This window comes from Gossypium hirsutum, chromosome A03 (assembly GCF_007990345.1).
Source record: "Gossypium hirsutum isolate 1008001.06 chromosome A03, Gossypium_hirsutum_v2.1, whole genome shotgun sequence".
Lineage (NCBI taxonomy): Eukaryota > Viridiplantae > Streptophyta > Magnoliopsida > Malvales > Malvaceae > Gossypium > Gossypium hirsutum.
The window spans coordinates 79,062,267-79,080,229 of NC_053426.1; the positions used below are offsets into that span (position 1 = coordinate 79,062,267).

The following is a 17,963-nucleotide window of genomic DNA, read 5'->3' on the forward strand; positions in this document are numbered from 1 at the left end:
GAGTCAACTGCTTCGATAGCCAAGACTAGCCATCTCCCCAATTGGAATTGTAGACAACATAATAATCCTTCCCACTATTTGAATCAGATGCTCACTTTTATTCTTTTACGAGATTATGAACTCATTTAGATTATCTACTGAAGTAAGTTGTCTTGCTTGCAATGTAAACGTTCTTTACAATGCCACTTATCTTTAGTTTAAACTTTAAACTACCAATAATCTAATATTTGCTTGTCACAATCAAAATATAAAAGACATAAAATACAAAAGACAGAATAATAAAATGTGAAATTAATTTTATTTATTCATTGTTTGAATAAATAGAAAACTGTTACATGTTTACTACAATATAGGCACATTTCCCAATAGATTCAACCACGTAATACCGCTCAGCATTAGTTAAACATTAGACAACCCAGTGAACAACATTTGCTTCGACTTTACTTTGCATGCAAAAACCATATGAGGAAAATTATACAAATTATATTAATGTAATCAATGAATTTATTTTATTAATCAATCTGTTCGAAAAATTATAAGGCTACATTGACAAAAATACTTCACTTAGGGCACCAGATCCAACAAGCCAAGGGTAGAAAGGGTTGGAGGTGAAGAGAATACTAAGGTTTAGAGTTGAAGATAAGTTGACAAAATATCTAGTATCCCATTATAGATTGATGTCATGCATCGCATGAACATGGCCAGAGCATTGTATAAGTTGAACGACATTCACTAGAAAATGTAGGTCTCAAAGGGGAATGTGAATGTTTCCTTTTCCTAATCATCGGGAAATCGGGATTTGATGATAGCCAGAATAACAATCAAGAAGCAATAATATTCTCTCCCCACCAATCTATCTAACATTAAAGGTAGCGAAAAGTGGTCTTTCAATGTTGCATCATTGAGTTTTTGTATTCGATGCATATACGCCATCTGGATTAGGAAAAGTTCATTTTTCTCATTAGCTACCATAGTTAAACCACCTTTTTTTGGAACGCACTATGTTGAACTACCAGAAATTGCATTCACTACCAGAAATTGCATACACTATGCCGACATCCAACCATTTCGTATCCTTCTTCACAACTTCTTTTATGGTCGAGCTCAACTGCCTCTGAGCTTCCACAACAAGTTTTTTACCTCCTCTAACCTGATTTTGTGTTGACAAAAAGTGAGCTAATTCTCTTGAAATCGACAATTATCAGCTTATACAAAATAGTTATTAATCTATACAAAAGAGTGAACATTAATAATGAAAGAGAAATATTAAAAAGTATTAAAATATTTATTGAATTGAAAATTTTAACAAGAAATTTAATTAACTTCTTTCTTAAAACATATAAATTTCCCTATCAACAATTTTTAAACATCTAAATTGGTCTACTAATTTGAGTGGCTTCAAAAGTAGCAAAATTGATGCATACATTTTAAAAGGCTTAAATTACCGTATACAATATATATAATATATAGATATATAAATATATTTATAAAGACATATAAATTAAATAAATCATATTCATTGTTAAGAAAAATAAATATAAAAGAGTGAGGTTTTGAATAGGAAAAAGAAAAGCAAAATATTGGGAAATTTTTTTAAAGTAAATGAAAAGAAGAAAATGGTGGGAAAAGAAAATTAATACCTTAAAGTAGATATACAAAATTAGTTAAGAAAATATATATTTCATCCTTATTTGACTAAAATATTAAATTAACCTTATATCATTAATCAAAAGACTAAAATAATCCTATACAAAACTAAAAAATCTAAAATAACGATTTTAACTTTATTTATTCTAATGGCTAGCTGGTTTTATACTATATATATATACCCAAAAATGGAGATTTAAAAACAGCATGCTGCATTAAAATTAGAAGATGATAGGCCGAAGGAGCATAACATAATTAAGAGGGTAATTGTTCATAGGTCAGCTGTTCGAAAAATGAAAAGATTTAGATAAAAATATAAATTCAAAAAATAAATTTAGACAGAAAAATATGACCTGTTTAAAAATTGAGTCGTGCCTCGAGTAATATTTTTTTGTTTGAATTTACCAAAATTAAAATATTTTATTGTTGCTGTTGTCGTTTTTTTATTGCTTTGTTGCTATTTTCTTATTGTTTTCCTACTTTCTGCTATTATTTCATTATTATGTTAACATTATTTTGTTATTACTATTTGGATGTTGTATAATTTTTATTGTCAATTTTGTTCCTTTTCTAAAGGCATTTACTTATTAAGTTACACCTATTTTAATATTATTTAAATATACATATTTATTAAAATTTATTTTTAATTTATTGAGAAATATTTATTTTAATATTTTTAATATTTTTATGTATTATATTTTAAAAAATTAATACAGACAGATCAGACCGAACAAGAATTTTAGTATTTGTAAGATAAGAACAAATTTAAACTTAACAAATAAATCTAAAATTTTGATCGAACTTAACCCGAACTATGAAAACTTCTAATCAAGGGGCATGACTCATTCCCTATGTTGAGCTTTTTATTGGTTGAAATCTTTATACTCATTAATCATAATGCTTAATTAATAATTAAAAACATCATCAATCATTCACTTCATCTACTTGCTTTAAAGGTGGAGAGCCAAAACATTTTGTAGCAAAAGGAGAGATGCTAGAGACCTTGGACCCTTCTTAGCCCATACAACTGCTTTGCATTAGACCTAATAATATGAGACCATGATCCCCATTACATCTAGAGATGTTATTATTACACCTACTCAACATACATATCACATCATTAAACAGAAAAACATAAACATACATGCAAGATACATGCAAAAGGCTGTGTTTGTTTCATTTAAAAAAATATTTTTTAATAACTTGGTTAATAAAAAAAATAAAACAAGCCTTCTGTTGTTATTCTTTTTTTTGAAAAATAGTGAAGTCACTTTTTTACACTGCTCCGTGAGTAACTTCATTTTCATATAAACATTAATTTGAATCAAATCAAATAAATTTTTTATTTTAATTTTTAAAATATTTAAATACAAAAATATTAGTCTCAAATATTATAGTTTTGAATTATATAAAATATACACATTTATATATAATTATATACTAAATTATTAATGTAATTAATATAATTTATTATTTTAAGAATATTATTTAATATCACAATTTTAAAATAAATAATAATTTTAAATAATTGTAGTAACATTTCAACATGTCTAATAATAAATATATATTAAATATTTTATAATATAAACACAAGCTAAACTCCTATTTAACTTCATTTCTCTCTTCCAACTCTAATATCTCACTATCTACTCATATTAATTCCAAATTAAATTTTAACTAAAATTTTATTTAAATTTATATAAAATGAAGTTTTTTTTATTTTGAACACTAAAAATAAAGAATTTGCATTTTATGCAATGAATTCTTTTTGGTAATCTCAAATATTATAATTTTTAATGTTATTAGATACATATATTATTTTAATCATTAAAATAATATATTTATTATATTAATAAAATTATTTAATATGACAATTTTTATTTTAGTAATAAAATTTAACAATTTTTATTTTAGTAATAAAATTTAACATTAATAATAATAAATATATATTATAATCTATAAATATTTAATAATAAATGTTTTATAATATAGATATGAGTTTATTTAGCTTCATTATGTCTCACTTTTCACTCATGAGTTCATTATAAAACATACTAAACAAGAAAAGGAAGACAAAAACTAGATGGGTTTGGATTTCTGCAAGCAAAACTCTAATAGCCTCATCTAATCTTTTATTTTGCTATTTGATCACTTCAAAATTCTTAACATGAAAAACTCAAAAGTAATCCTTACATGAAGCCTCCTAAAAAAATTTAAGCCCAAATAACCTTAAGACCCATATAAGTTCCCTAAACCTAATATATTTTGATATGTTCGGTGAGCAGTAAACTGAAATTTTCAAGAGCCAACAAAAATAATAAAAATCAAACCATGGGAAATCAATTCCTATACTTTTTCCCTGCTTCTTTCTTTAGTGTTCTCTATTCCCCCCATTTTTTGCTCTGTTTTGAAGGTAACTTGGACATAAAAGACTGAAAAGCTATAACAAATTTCTAAGCTCAACAGGTAAGTTCCATATCCATTGTCAACAGCTAAAAAAAGAGAACAGACTAGTGTTGCAGGAATGGAAGTATTATTTGTTTTCATTACCAACTGAACTGTACTGTTTAATGATACATAGGAACCACTCAACACAGGAGAGGGTGAAGAGAGTTCAATTCAATCCATTTTCCTATCTGTGGGTCGAGACTTATTTGGTGGTGTATTAGATTTACCACGCTTATCCTCCGACATCTTTTGATGAAACTCCTCAGTTTCCCTAAAATACCTCTCAAATGCTCGAGGGAGGAACCGTGGGATCAAAAAGCATAACAGGTTGATTGCGAAATACATTAGATTTGCAGCTGACAGCCCCTTCCCGAACCAATCCCATGCTATGTCCTACACACGTACAACGCACATCTGCATCAACATTGCTGTTAAAAGGCATCGAAACCATAAATATTTGGCTCAAACAGTAGTTACCTTCGATGGTGCATTATAGGGCAGAGTTTTGTTCACCCAAGTATCATGCACCCAATCAAGTATAACGAACACCCTCCTAACTGTATATAGCAATGGCACCAATGCTCTCACCGGCGGCGAAAACAACGACAGCCCACTTATTACATTCTCCGTTAGTATCTGAAACGAAAGCAAGAACAAGTGAGGTGTTGCTGACCGAACGGCCTGGTCGTCCGCCCTTGCAAATCCACCCAACACATACGCTAGTGGCAATAGAAGACCTATTGTGGTTCCCAGAATCACATACAGCTTAAACAGTCTGCTGCCTCGGAAAATCTCTTCCGTTCCACCGGAGGATACTCGGCTGCCGCGGGACGGGAAGGCGAAGCGTGAAAGGGCGATGAGGTAAGCGGAGGTGAAAGCCGGGAAGACTAAATCCAGAAGTGGCACTAGACCACTGATAGAGAAAACCATAATGAAAGCTACTAGTTGGAGTTCGATGAGACGCAATGATCCCATTACACCGCCCACCACTGGTTGTTGCTCCTGGTAGCGAATATGTTGGTGTTCAGGTTTTCCGCCGGGTGCTACGGTGTGGTCTGGCTCACTTCTAGGAGTCACTGCAAGTGATACACCAGACATCCTTGTGCTTTTTGTTGCTCTATGGAAACTACCTGGTGAAGATGGTAACATACATTATTATGAAATTTTTTTTATCATATAACATAGTGATAAAATGAAAGATCAAACGGAAAAAAAGGAAATGTAACTAAAGAGCAGAAGTCTTACTAAGTAGAACGATTGAATCAAAACCCAGAAAGAAAGATGAGGAAATGAAGGTTGAGAAAGAGGGAAGATTTTGACATTACAAATACAGAGAGAGAGGATGGATTACTATGAAATTGTTTAAGAACGGTGCATATGTTTGGGGCATTACACGTGGTCACATGGATGCGAAATTTTCTTACACGTGTCCAGTTTTTGCTTACGTGTCGCTTCCCCTGATAAAATAAAACTGCCTTCACTATTTCTCAATTGTCTATGCCTCTAGGCTCTATGGTCTCGGATAAGTACAGGTCTAGGGTACTTTGATTTTTTTCTTTTTTCAACTGATCTAGGGCACTTCATGAATTTAGATAATTCTATGATTTTGACATTCATTTATTATAATTTAAAAATTTTTTAGGATTGATATTGAATTGAACTATTGGTGGAGTGATGAGTTTAATATGGTTTAATTTTTAAAAAATTAATAATAAATTAAATTATAAGTGGAGTGATAAATATTTTATTGATATTAATTTTGAGTATGGATATTTAAAATAGATCAAATTAGTCAATCGAATTATTAGATTGAAAATCGACTGTTGTATCAATTTTGGAGAAAGATTTTAGATAGGTTGAGCCTTGAATTGATACGAGTTGATTGAATCGGGCTAAAAAATCAATTGAACTTGCAATTGAACCATTTGTTTATATTTTATTTTTGTACCTTTTTAATGATTTATTTAATTAAACTATCCAAATTTATTGGCCAGTGAACAAGTAACATGATCAATTTAACCACCAATCAGAAACACTAATTTTAAGTTTGATCTATAACAAAATCTTTACTTGTATAAAAAGAAAAAGAAAAAGAAATCACTACTCTTTAACCTTTATAAAAATAAATTTTAATATTCATATTTTTTTATATTCTCTCTTAAAAAAGATTAATATTTTTTAATATAATGTTTGACTGGGTATTAATTTAATTGAAATCATTACTATTGCACCAATAAAGAGGTCGTGAGTTTGAACGCACGGGATTAAGCGTATTTTTTCGATTTAAAGGTTAGAGGTTATGTAACACCCCAAACTTGATCTGATAAATCGAATTCGAATCTCAAGTGTTACCACTCCAATACAAATGTAGGCTGAATCTACTTGTACAGATTTCAATGAATACAACTTACTTACATACCGCCTGAACTGAAATACAAGTGATTATACATCAGAAAATAATAATTGTAGTGTTAGGTAAATTAATTACAAGGAAATTTTAACTAATCTCATAGCTTTTTTACAACATTCCAATACATAGACTTTTGTGCAAAACTATTGATTGCATTTATACTACCAACTTGTTTTGTATGCATGATAGCTTAATACGCCACTCCATTGGCGTAGTCCTAGCATTGCCCCTCCTAGCATAAATCCATCTCAACTTACCTGTAACAATATACACCGAGGTAAGTTCATAAGAACTTAGTGAGACAAACACCAATTACCTGGTTCATGTTTTCACATCGCATCTTGAATTTCAAATAGCCATTTTTTATGCTTATCTTCCAACTTGTCTCTTGGAAAATACTTTTCTAGAGTTTCATTCCCCATACCATAGTCGTCGTATCCTACTCTGAGATCATGTCTTACCCTTCTCATCTTCAATACATCATTAACGTTCCTCGTTATGAACTTTCATGATTCCTTGCCCATTTCTTTTCCAGATGCCTATACAGACAACCACTGTTATTCTTGCATACATACTCTAAGCCATCGTTCCTTCGATAATTCATGATTGATCACATATACAGATGATATATACCTCTTTCAATTATTCAAATTGAATCCTCATCAAAAGTCCCATTTGTCCTCTACATATCCAATTGCACTTGTGAATCGTGTTGGTCGTGCCAAAACCATTTGATACAGAGTCCACCATTGAAGTCTCATCCTTGCATGCCAAGTGTTTCCTTTCCGAGTTCATTAATAGTACCGTTACTTCAGAGTGCATCACGAAGGTGGTTCATTTAGATTATTGCCATAAGGGCTTTCATTTCATGATCTTCCATGCAGGCTTCCATTTCATAGATTGCCACAAAGACTTCCCTTTTCATAGATTGTGACAAAGGCTTCCTTTTTCATAGATTGCCACAAAGGTTTCCTTTTTTCTAGATTGCCACAAAAGCTTCTCTTTTCATATATCACCACAAAGGCTTTCTTTTTCATGACATGTTTATGATAAAGATTCGCTTAGACTCACATTTCGTGAGGTTTGCCCCTTATCTTCCTAGGGTCGCAGAGAACCCCATTGGGTAATAACCTTCATTTAGTTCTTTCCACATGATGCTATGGCTCAGCTATGGTCTTACACAATATGGTGTCATGGCCATAGACTTTTCCTTTCAAAGATCATGTTTAAAGGCGCAACGGGCCCCTTTTAGACTTCACTATGGTGAATATACATAGGCTCACTTGACATACTCTTCATACATTGGCATCATTCATTACTCAACACTCGATTCATACAAACACCCAAACTATTTCACATCATCATCACATTTTCCAGACATACCCATACAACCATACTTTAATTTCAGGATTCAAACCACTTACTTAACTTCTCAGATTTCCTACATACTACACGTGCAAAATCCATCAAACACACATGCAATAGCATCATCACCATACCACACTTTTCCAATTTGATTACATAGTTTAATCATCGTTCATAAAAGCATTCACATGAACAACACATAAGCAAGAGTCGATTTAGGGACTTGCCTGATACTCATAAACAACAAATTGATTTCTAGATCTCAATATTCATCCAAAAACCTTAGCAATCCACTGCTTACAAGGCATAAGAATACCATTAAAACTTATTCATATTATCTTTATCATAATCTCATACCTAGAAAATCCTCATGCAAAGCTTTACTTTACCTTTTTCCTATTCACTCTCTTAACAACTTATCACTACAGAAGCTAACATGCAAAAACCATAATACTTACCCAAGATGTGAAATAACTTTCTTTTAGAACTCTGATTGTAACACCCTTACTCGAGTCCGAGACTGGGACTGAGTACGAGGCATTACGAAACTTAAACACATGCATTCCAACATTTACAAATTATAAAAACTTGATTAAATTTAAAACTTTTCAAACTTTGTCTAGAATTCCTTATTACGGGCCTACGAGGCCCAAAACAAGCTTTAAGGATGATTTGGAACCAAACTGGGTCCTTTAAAGAAATCTGGAAATTGACTCTTGAAACAGGGGCACATGCCCGTGTGGAAGGGGCGACATGCCCGTGTGGCCTTCTTGACATGGCCGTGTTAAAGGCCCGTGTAGTTCACACCGCCTAAATACATCGAGACACACCCGTGTCCCTAACCCGTGTGGAATTAATTCCTAATTCGAACCTACAGGGATTTTCACATGGCTTGGCACACGTCCATGTCCCTCACACGGCCATGACACGCCCGTGTCTCAGCTCATGTCCAAAAATCTTGACATTCTGTTTCTGACGTCAGCAACCATTTAGGGGTACACGGCTAAGGCACACGTCCGTATGTTAGGCCGTATGGTGAATTTAATTTCACATTTAAGGTGCAGACTTCACACGGCTGAGACACATGGCCGTGTCTCTGCCCCTTTGTTTACTACTATGCATACTAACTTGAAATTTTAAGGTGCAGGGGACACACGGTCGAACAACACCCCATAGGGCTGACCGTGTGTCGCACACGGCCTAGACACACGCCCGTGTGTCTACCCGTGTGGACAAAACAAGGTTATCTACCAAGCCTTTTTGCCACCCTTACTTGTACCAACCTACACAATAGCAAATATCTCCAATTCACACATCAATATAAGACTAAATCAACCACAACATGACAATTAAATGCAAACCTCATAACACTCTAACAACCAAACATGCACTTGATTTTTCATACATTTTGTTCATCCAAGGAAGCATTATCATTTGCAATTATCAATAATGAATATTAACCATTAACCATGGCCTTATACAAAAAGAAGGTTTTCGTCCTAAGCCAACACAATTGGTTAGCTTAACAATATGACACATAACAAAAGACTCAATCCCTATACATGCCATACTCAAGATAATAAAACTAACTATACCAAAAGCTTCGAGTGATAGAGTGAGCGATGCCTTCGACGTTCTTTGATCCATGGGCTAATTTGGCGGCACTACAAGAAAATGAAAAGGAAAATGGTAAGCACAAAGCTTAGTAAGTTGCATGTAAATATCGAAATAACAACCATGTTACCACATGTGACCAAACTCCCAATATATCATAACTCGCACAAAGAGTAAATATTCATAACACAACTTACTCATGTTCATTCCTTGCTATTCATACAATAAAAATAAGGTTCAGATAACATCAATTTCGTATTAGTACTTGTACCACTCACAACAAGGTCATAAGCGCTATCATTTTGACATAAACCGTAAATTTTTCGTTAAACCATTTGGAATACTACAGGATAATCACTAAGTCTCAAACATAGGGTACAATACCGATGCCATGTTCCAAACATGGTCTTACATTGACACACCTCAAGCGGATGCCATGTCCCAGACAGGTCTTACACTAGCTTGCATATCTTGAGGTGATGACGTGTCCTAGATAGGTCTTATGCTAGCTTTCATCTATCGATGTCGATGCCATGTCCCGGACAGGTCTTACACTAGCACATACATCACCCAAATGTCATGGCATGGATATCCAAATTATTCCTAAGGTTCAACCGGGAGTCTCTACTACATCGATTCTCATCATGCACATTCACAGCAATAGTCCACAATTTATGTCATATTAATTATACAATACATAAATATAGATAAGTTACATTATTTACGTACAACTTACCTCGATACACAAAATGTAGTCAACTAATTGTATTTAATCCGCTCGCTTGGCTTTTCCCCGGTCTAGGTCTGGATTGCGTATTTCTTGATTTATAATAATAAAATTTCACCTATTTAATCATCAGATTAATAAAAAACATACTACAATTCACAATTCGGTAAAATGACTATTTTGCCCATTTTTCCCTTAGGCTCATAAATCAATTTTTATCGAGTTTACTCATTAACCAAGCCTAGCTGAACTCTTGTTATACCTATAACAACTCACAATTTCAAAAATTTCACAAAATTACCACCTATTTTACAAGCTTTATAAAATAGCCCATTTAGGTGTTTTCATGAAAACCCCTTTCACAAAAGTTGTTTATTTAACAACCATGATTCATTTTCTTCCATGAAAATTCAGAAAACAAAATGAACACTCTCATGGAAAATCCCTAATCTTTCAACCATTTTGCAAAATAGTCCCCCTATTAGTTAGCTTAAGCTATAAGGGCTCCAAAAGTATAAAAATCATTAAGAAAACCACCAAAATCACTTACTTGCAATGGTGAAGAGTTGCTGAAATTTCAAGCTTCCAAAACCCTTATTTTGCTGAAACTTTCGGTGGAGAGGCGGAAGATGAAAGCTGATATCCTTTTCTCTTTATTTTATTTTATTTCAAGTCAAATTAGTCACCAAATTTCACCTAACCTTTGACCATTTCATTTTCTTTGTCTCAATGGCCGGCCACCCTTATTAGAATGGGTCTATTTTCCATTTAAAGACCCCTAATTATGATTCTCTAGCTATTGAACACCATTTTCTAGTAAAACAAAACTTTTACACTTTATGCGATTTAGTCCTTTTTTGCAATTAAGCTCACAGTCGCTAAAATTGATTCACCAAAATTTTCATGCACTCATATAATCATGCTACAACACATAAAATGATATAAAAATAATTTCTTTGACCTCGGGTTATTGGTTTCGAAACCACTATTCCGACTAGACTCAAAATCGGGCTGTTACACTAATCCTTAGTTTCAGCTCAATAAGGAAGATCTATCCTCAAATCCAAGGCAAATCAATCTTAGTATCCTAGAATGGAAGGAATAAGATAAATTCGCATTTTCCTTTTCAAGCATTCTCATAAAAGGACCACACACGTGTCACAATCCCTTTTAATCTGCCTAATAAATGGTTTACAGTTGTAGAGAAGCGTATGCATGAATCCATCTTTTAATATATGTTTAGTCCATCTCTTTATTCACTCCTGACCATGTTGTTAGAACTTAACAAGCATAGTAACTAAGCAAACTTGACATACTGTTTCTTTGGTGATACCTATTTCTAAAAACCATCGATACTTTTAGCAAAATTCTTCTTCTTCGCATCTATTAAACACCTTTAGATAACAATTCTTACCTACCACTCTAACGTAGCTATTCGCCCAATGAATACACCAAGAGCATCAATAGGGTGAATAGGTCTACGCCACTCAAATTTCTTTCGATTTACCCGCCAAAGCTGGGTGTTATAGGTCATGAGTAGAAATAACTATTGTATCAAAAAATTATTTTAGGGTGTTCTATAATTTTTTATATATTCTTCTATATTTATAGTATACATAAAAACACAAGTTTAGAGAAAATTTTGAAACTGACAATAATAGTTTTTTTGTTCATTATATTACTATATTAACATTAAAAATAATTTTTTTTATTCAATGATACAACAATGAGGGAATATAGAAGAGAGAGTGGTGGTTGATTGAAGGCCGGTTCACCTAGTCAGAGCAAAAAGCTAGAGGTTATAAAGAGTGAAGATAAGGAGAGCGTGAAGGCTGAAGGCTAAATGTGAGTTAGAAGAGTATAAGTTTGGTATCTTAGAGAGTCGATCCCTTCTTCCTTGTTCCTAGAGGCATTTATAGGCAAGGATTCCATGTAAGTTCACGTTAATGTAACACCCTTAACCCGTCTCCGTCATAGAATTAGGGTCACGGAGTATTACGATAACATTTCAAACATTTAACACTACTTAAAAACAAATATTCAATATAATTACAATTAATCAAATCACAAACCATTCATAATAAACATACACTTAGGAGCCTTAAATTGAGTTTACAGGGCCTTAAAAATAGATTGGAAAAATTCTGAGGTCAATTTAAAACAAAACGAAAAAGTTAGGAAAAAGTTAAAAATTTTGAAAACAAGGGACACATAGCCGTGTGTCACAGCCTAGACCATGTGGACTTTCAAAATCAAGACACACGGCCGTGTCCCAGCTCGTGTGCCCACCTGTGTGAATATTCGATGTTGAGTCACACGGCCGTGTCACTAGCCATGTCTCAGACCGTGTAACAAATTGTTTTAAGGCACACAACCATGTCGCAGGCCTTGTGAAATCTACACCTAAAGACGATAAGACACACGGTAGTGTGGATAGACCGTGTGGGTCACACGACCTTGTGGCAGCTCATGTTCCAAGCCGTGTGTACCCCAAATTACTTCAAAAATAAGGTAAACTTTATACCTAACTTGGCTACCAATCCATGCCTAAAACCACCCTTTAAACATCATCAATTACATCTCAAAACAAGTCAAAACATGTCAATGACATACAACCTAAATGCCTAACCAATGTGCCCTCACTGACACCACATTTCTATCATCACATACAAGGCATTCAACCTTAATCAAATCATACATTCATTTTTCTCCACAATTAAGAATAATAAATTTTAGATACCATATCCTACCATATTTAAACTCAAACAAAATAACCTAAATCATTTACTTCCAAAAGAGCCAATTCCATAGAACATAAAACATCAACCCTATACAATATTTTCCACACAAAAACATACATACATACACCTAATATCAATAACCATCAATCCAATTTATCTCAATCCAAAATCACTTGACATATAACATATACTTTCAAAGAGTAAATTTTATAAAACATACTTATATTTACCCACATCTATATACAAGTATTAGCATTAAGACAAAATATAAATCAAAAGTTTACATGACAACATCCAACACAAGTAACTTTCACTAAGTTCAACTATAAACCAAAAGACCATTACTCAAAACATAATCATCCTAGATACATGCCAAGACATCAAAAAGAAATACATTACCAACGTTGAGTTCGGGATTGTCATTGGATGTTGAGTCATTGAACGAAAGTAAGCATTTAATTTGCATACAAAGAAATGTTCAAACATTAAACAAACTCATTCATTCAAGGAATCACATTTGCACCTAATGACCTAAATTTTACATTGTATAACATATAAGTTTATCTCTATGGAATTTACCATATTACTCAATAATTCATATTGTACATCTTCCATGACATATTTCTCATACCAATTTTCTCCAATGGATTTATTATTCCTTGTCAATACGAGTCATCCAATAAATGGCACCCAGTGTCTAACAGTTAAACCGTAAATAAGTTTTGCACCCAGTGCTAGTTGGGTAAACTGACAGATATAGTAAGTGTGTACAGCATTAGTCAGATAAATTGACGAAGATTTGCACCTAGCGCTAGTCAAATAAACTGGAAAATATAATGATGTGCCCAGCACTAGTCAGATAAACTGACGAAAGTTGCACCCAATGCTAGCTGAATAAATCGATAGATATAGAGAATATGCCCAGCACTGGTTGGTTATACCAATATCACATACATAATAGCATTATTCCACATTTCAACAATGTAACAGCCCATTTTAGGTCCAAATCGGAGCAATGGTTTTTGGACCACGAATCTGATGAGGAAAGATTTATTTTTATTATATTTTTTATGGTCTACAATTTCATGGAATTGTTTCATGAAAATTTCATTCAAAATTTTATCGATTGGGCACTTAATTTAGCAAAAATGACTAAATTGCAATAGGTGCAAAATGTGTGTTCTAGAAGCTGTAGATGTCTAGTTGCCATAAAATTTTAAATTGAAAGTCCTTATATGGTAATTAGACTATTTGTTAAGTTAGTGGACAAAAATGAATGTGAAGTAAGATAATTTTTATGTTTTAAGTTAGGGGCATTTTGGTTATTTAGTTAATAAATGAATTAATAATCAAAATAAAACCAAAATCTTGTCCATCTTTTTCTCCCGTGGCCGAATATCTCTAAGGAAGACATATCTAGGGTTTTTTCATCTTCCAAGCTCGATTGTAAGTCTGTTCTTTCCCCATTTTTAATGCAATTTAAATTTTTGAAGTCGTTGTAACCCGATCTATCTATTTCTACCACTAATTTAAGAAATAATCAAAGCCTAAATTTTTACCCATGATAGATAATTGTGTATTTTGATGCCTAATGGTATAAAATGTATGTTAGATGTAAGATAAACAACTTTTGCTAGGTGATCTTTGATGGAAATGTCAAAAAGGACCTATTTGTAAAAGTTACAAAAATGAGTAGTAAAAGTGTGATTAAATGAAAAATGTGGGCTATTATGAGTATGAAAATGGTTTCGCCAGGCTTGGGTTTTGAATAAATTGAATACATTTCAATTTACAAGACTAGGGACTAAATTGTAAAAATGTGAAACCTTAGGGGCAAAAAATGTAATTTTTCTATAATATGATTTTTGGGCTAAAATGAATATTGTGAGTATTAAATGAGTTAAATTTTTTCTTATCGATCAAGAAAAACGAGGTTTGGACCTAGATCAGGGAAAAACAAAGTGTTTAACGATTAGGTCCAATTCTACTATTTTTGTACCGAGGTAAGTTCGTATGTAAATGATGCATTGTTATATTTATGTTTTAAATGCTTTAATATTGTATGAATTGTGATTGACTTTTTGGATGTATTCGACAAATTTTTGACAAGCGAGAAATCCCGGTTGAACCTTAGGAATAGAATAAGATACGAGTGACATGTCACTAGGAACCCATGTGTATATGCGATTATGTAATCCGGGTGCTGGTCTCGTACGTCCTACCAATGGCTGGGTAGTCCAGCATGTGTTGCGGATACCTGACAGCTTGTGTGAGCTGCACTGTGTAGCTACGTCCTGACTGATAGCTTGTGTGACCACCCGCGAATAGCTTGAAAATGAGCCCATATGTATTATGAGATATGAGGTAGCTTCGACTACATATATGGAACTTACGTGCAAGATTTTTTGAGTATTATTTTAATATTCTGAGTGTTCAATGGGAATGTTAAAGTTGTGAAAGGATATGATTATGTTGCGAGTCGGTACAGGTATGTACGTAAATCTCATAAGTGATGAGCTCGTTATGTGATGAAATCTTGATGGGATTGTGATTAAGTGAGTTATGACTATGAGATTTTGATAACATTCATGCTAATCTTCATCATGTTAATTGTATGTTAATTGTGTGGTTATGACGTTTATTATTTGCATAGGAACTTACTAAGCTATATAACTTACTCACTTTCCTTTCCTTTCCTTTGTCTTATAGTGTCACCAAGCTAGCTCGGGATTCGGAGATCATCAGAGATCCACTCACTGTAACATCCAAAATAGGGCCTAAATAGAACAGTGGTTGGGAAACCACGAATCCGAGATAGAAAATTATATTCCAATTAATTTTTATAATTTACCAAGTGATTAGATGCATGTGTTAGAGTATCGATGGAAATTTTTATAAATAGCATGGTTAATTTACCTACTAGGGCTTAATTGCAAAAGTTGATAAATATGAGTTTTAGATGCTAAAGGATTAAATTGAAGAGTATAATTGAAGTAGAGGTCCTTAAATGGTAATTACACCATTAGGTTTTCATGGACAAAAATGGACATACATAGATAAAAATAACTAAAGTTTTAATGAAGGGTATTTTAGTCATTTGGTAATTAAAAGATTAAAATAGGGAAAAAGATGGCAAATGTGCCCATCTTCTTCATTACGTTGAAATTTCAAGGGTTCTTCATAGCTAGGGTTTTTTCAAGCTTCCAAGTTTCATAGTAAGTGATTCCAAGGCCTGTTTTTAATGTTCTTTACGTTTTTTAAGTCCTGGTAACTTGATTTAGCTTATTCTAGCAATAATTTAACCTAGAGTTCATATTTGGAAATATACCCATAGGTGAAATGTGTTTATTGTGATGTTTTATGGTAGAATATGAAGCTTGAAATTATGTTAAACGACTTGAGCTAAGCGATTTTATGCGAAAACGAGTAAACACATAATCGATAAAAATACCTAATGGTCATAAGTACATGTTAGAGTGGGAATTTGATGTTGTCGTAGGTAAATAAATGATCAGCATGTCATAAAACATAAGAATTAGGGATAAAGCTTCATTTCCGAGCCTGGGGTAAAAGTGTAAATATGTAAAAGTTTAGGGGCAAAATTATAATTTTCTAAAGTTAGATTTGAGGACTATTTTGATAAATGTGAATATTAAATAAGTTAAATTTTCTATTATAGATCAAGAAGAATGAAATTCGGGGTTAGACCAAGGAAAGAAAAAGGTTAAGGACTAAATCAAAATATTTGATCGTATTTGTATCGAGGTAAGTTTACGGTAAATAAATGCAATGTTTTATTATTTATAATTAATGATATTATTTTTCAGCATCTATATATTTATTTTGTAAATTTATTCCTTGATGATTCAAGCAAGAATTGACGGAGAAATGATATTTAAAAGTCCCTGTTGAACCTTAGGAATGTGTAGGATACAAATGTCATGACATTAGGGTTTAAGGATACCAAGTAACACCATGGCAAGGCATGAAATTGGTAAGTTTTACAAGGCAAGGAAATCATGTAAGACCATGTCAAGACATGGCATTGATAAACTACGATAATGCAAAGATCCCATGTAAGACCATGCCAACGCATGGCAATGATGAGTTCATAAGGCAAGGATACCACGTAAGACCATGTCAAGACATGGAAATGGTAAGTTTAAAAAGGAAAGATACCCATGTATCCTTAGTAATCCAAGTGGTTCAACGGAAAATTTAAAGAGTGTACCAAAGGGAAGGTAAGATAAGTCCATGTTTGAAAGGTTCAAGTTATCTTGATAATTCATTTAGAATGTTGATTTTTTTATTTACATGCAAACTTACTAAGCTTTATGCTTACTCCCTTTCTTTTCTCTCTTTTTTTATAGTATCGCAAAGCCAACTCGAAAAATCGTAAGGATGTCGGATATCGCCTCACACTATCAACGAGCTATCTCGGTATTTTGTGACTAGAAATACTTTAAGTTATAGCATGTATAGGGACTTGGTTATTTTGTGTGTATGTCCTTATGATATGATTAAAGAATGGCATGTGAATACTTGGTAATTATTAGCTTATGATATAGCTGAATAAGAACATGTTTTGGTATTATGTATGCCTAAATGAGGTTTGATGCAAAGAAACTATGAAAGAGTAAGAGTTGGCCATGGAACAGTTAGGAAACAGCAGCAGTGACATAGATTTGAAAAACCACTAAAAATTGTTGAAATGGAATTAAATGGTTAATGAGATATATAATTAAATCTTATTGAGTCTATTTTCATAGGAAAGAAACAGAGCAAGCAAAGGAAGTTTATATTCTGAGATATTTAAATTTTTGTAAGACTGGTTCAGAGTGACTTCGTGATCCCCTGTTCCAACTTTGGAAAATCACTATAAATTTTAAAAAAATAATTATAAGTCATATTTTAGATGTCTAGATTTATTAGTGAGTTTATTTTCATTAGAAACAAACAGAAACATTATCCAAATTCTGTATAATGAGATAATCGATTTTTAGTGAAGAGA

The 17,963-nt window shown here is 32.7% G+C and overlaps 1 protein-coding gene across 1 annotated transcript; it reads right to left on the bottom strand.

Annotated features, from left to right (window-relative positions):
- Positions 1 to 4,163: 4,163 nt before the first annotated feature.
- LOC107886284 (uncharacterized) lies at positions 4,164 to 5,435 on the bottom strand. The gene is made up of 3 exons (XM_016810186.2): positions 5,341 to 5,435; positions 4,573 to 5,225; positions 4,164 to 4,488 (listed from the first exon to the last, which is right to left on the bottom strand). The coding sequence occupies exons 2-3, from the start codon at positions 5,191 to 5,193 to the stop codon at positions 4,267 to 4,269; spliced, it is 843 nt and encodes a 280-aa protein (XP_016665675.1). The 5' UTR covers positions 5,194 to 5,225; positions 5,341 to 5,435; the 3' UTR covers positions 4,164 to 4,266.
- Positions 5,436 to 17,963: the final 12,528 nt, after the last annotated feature.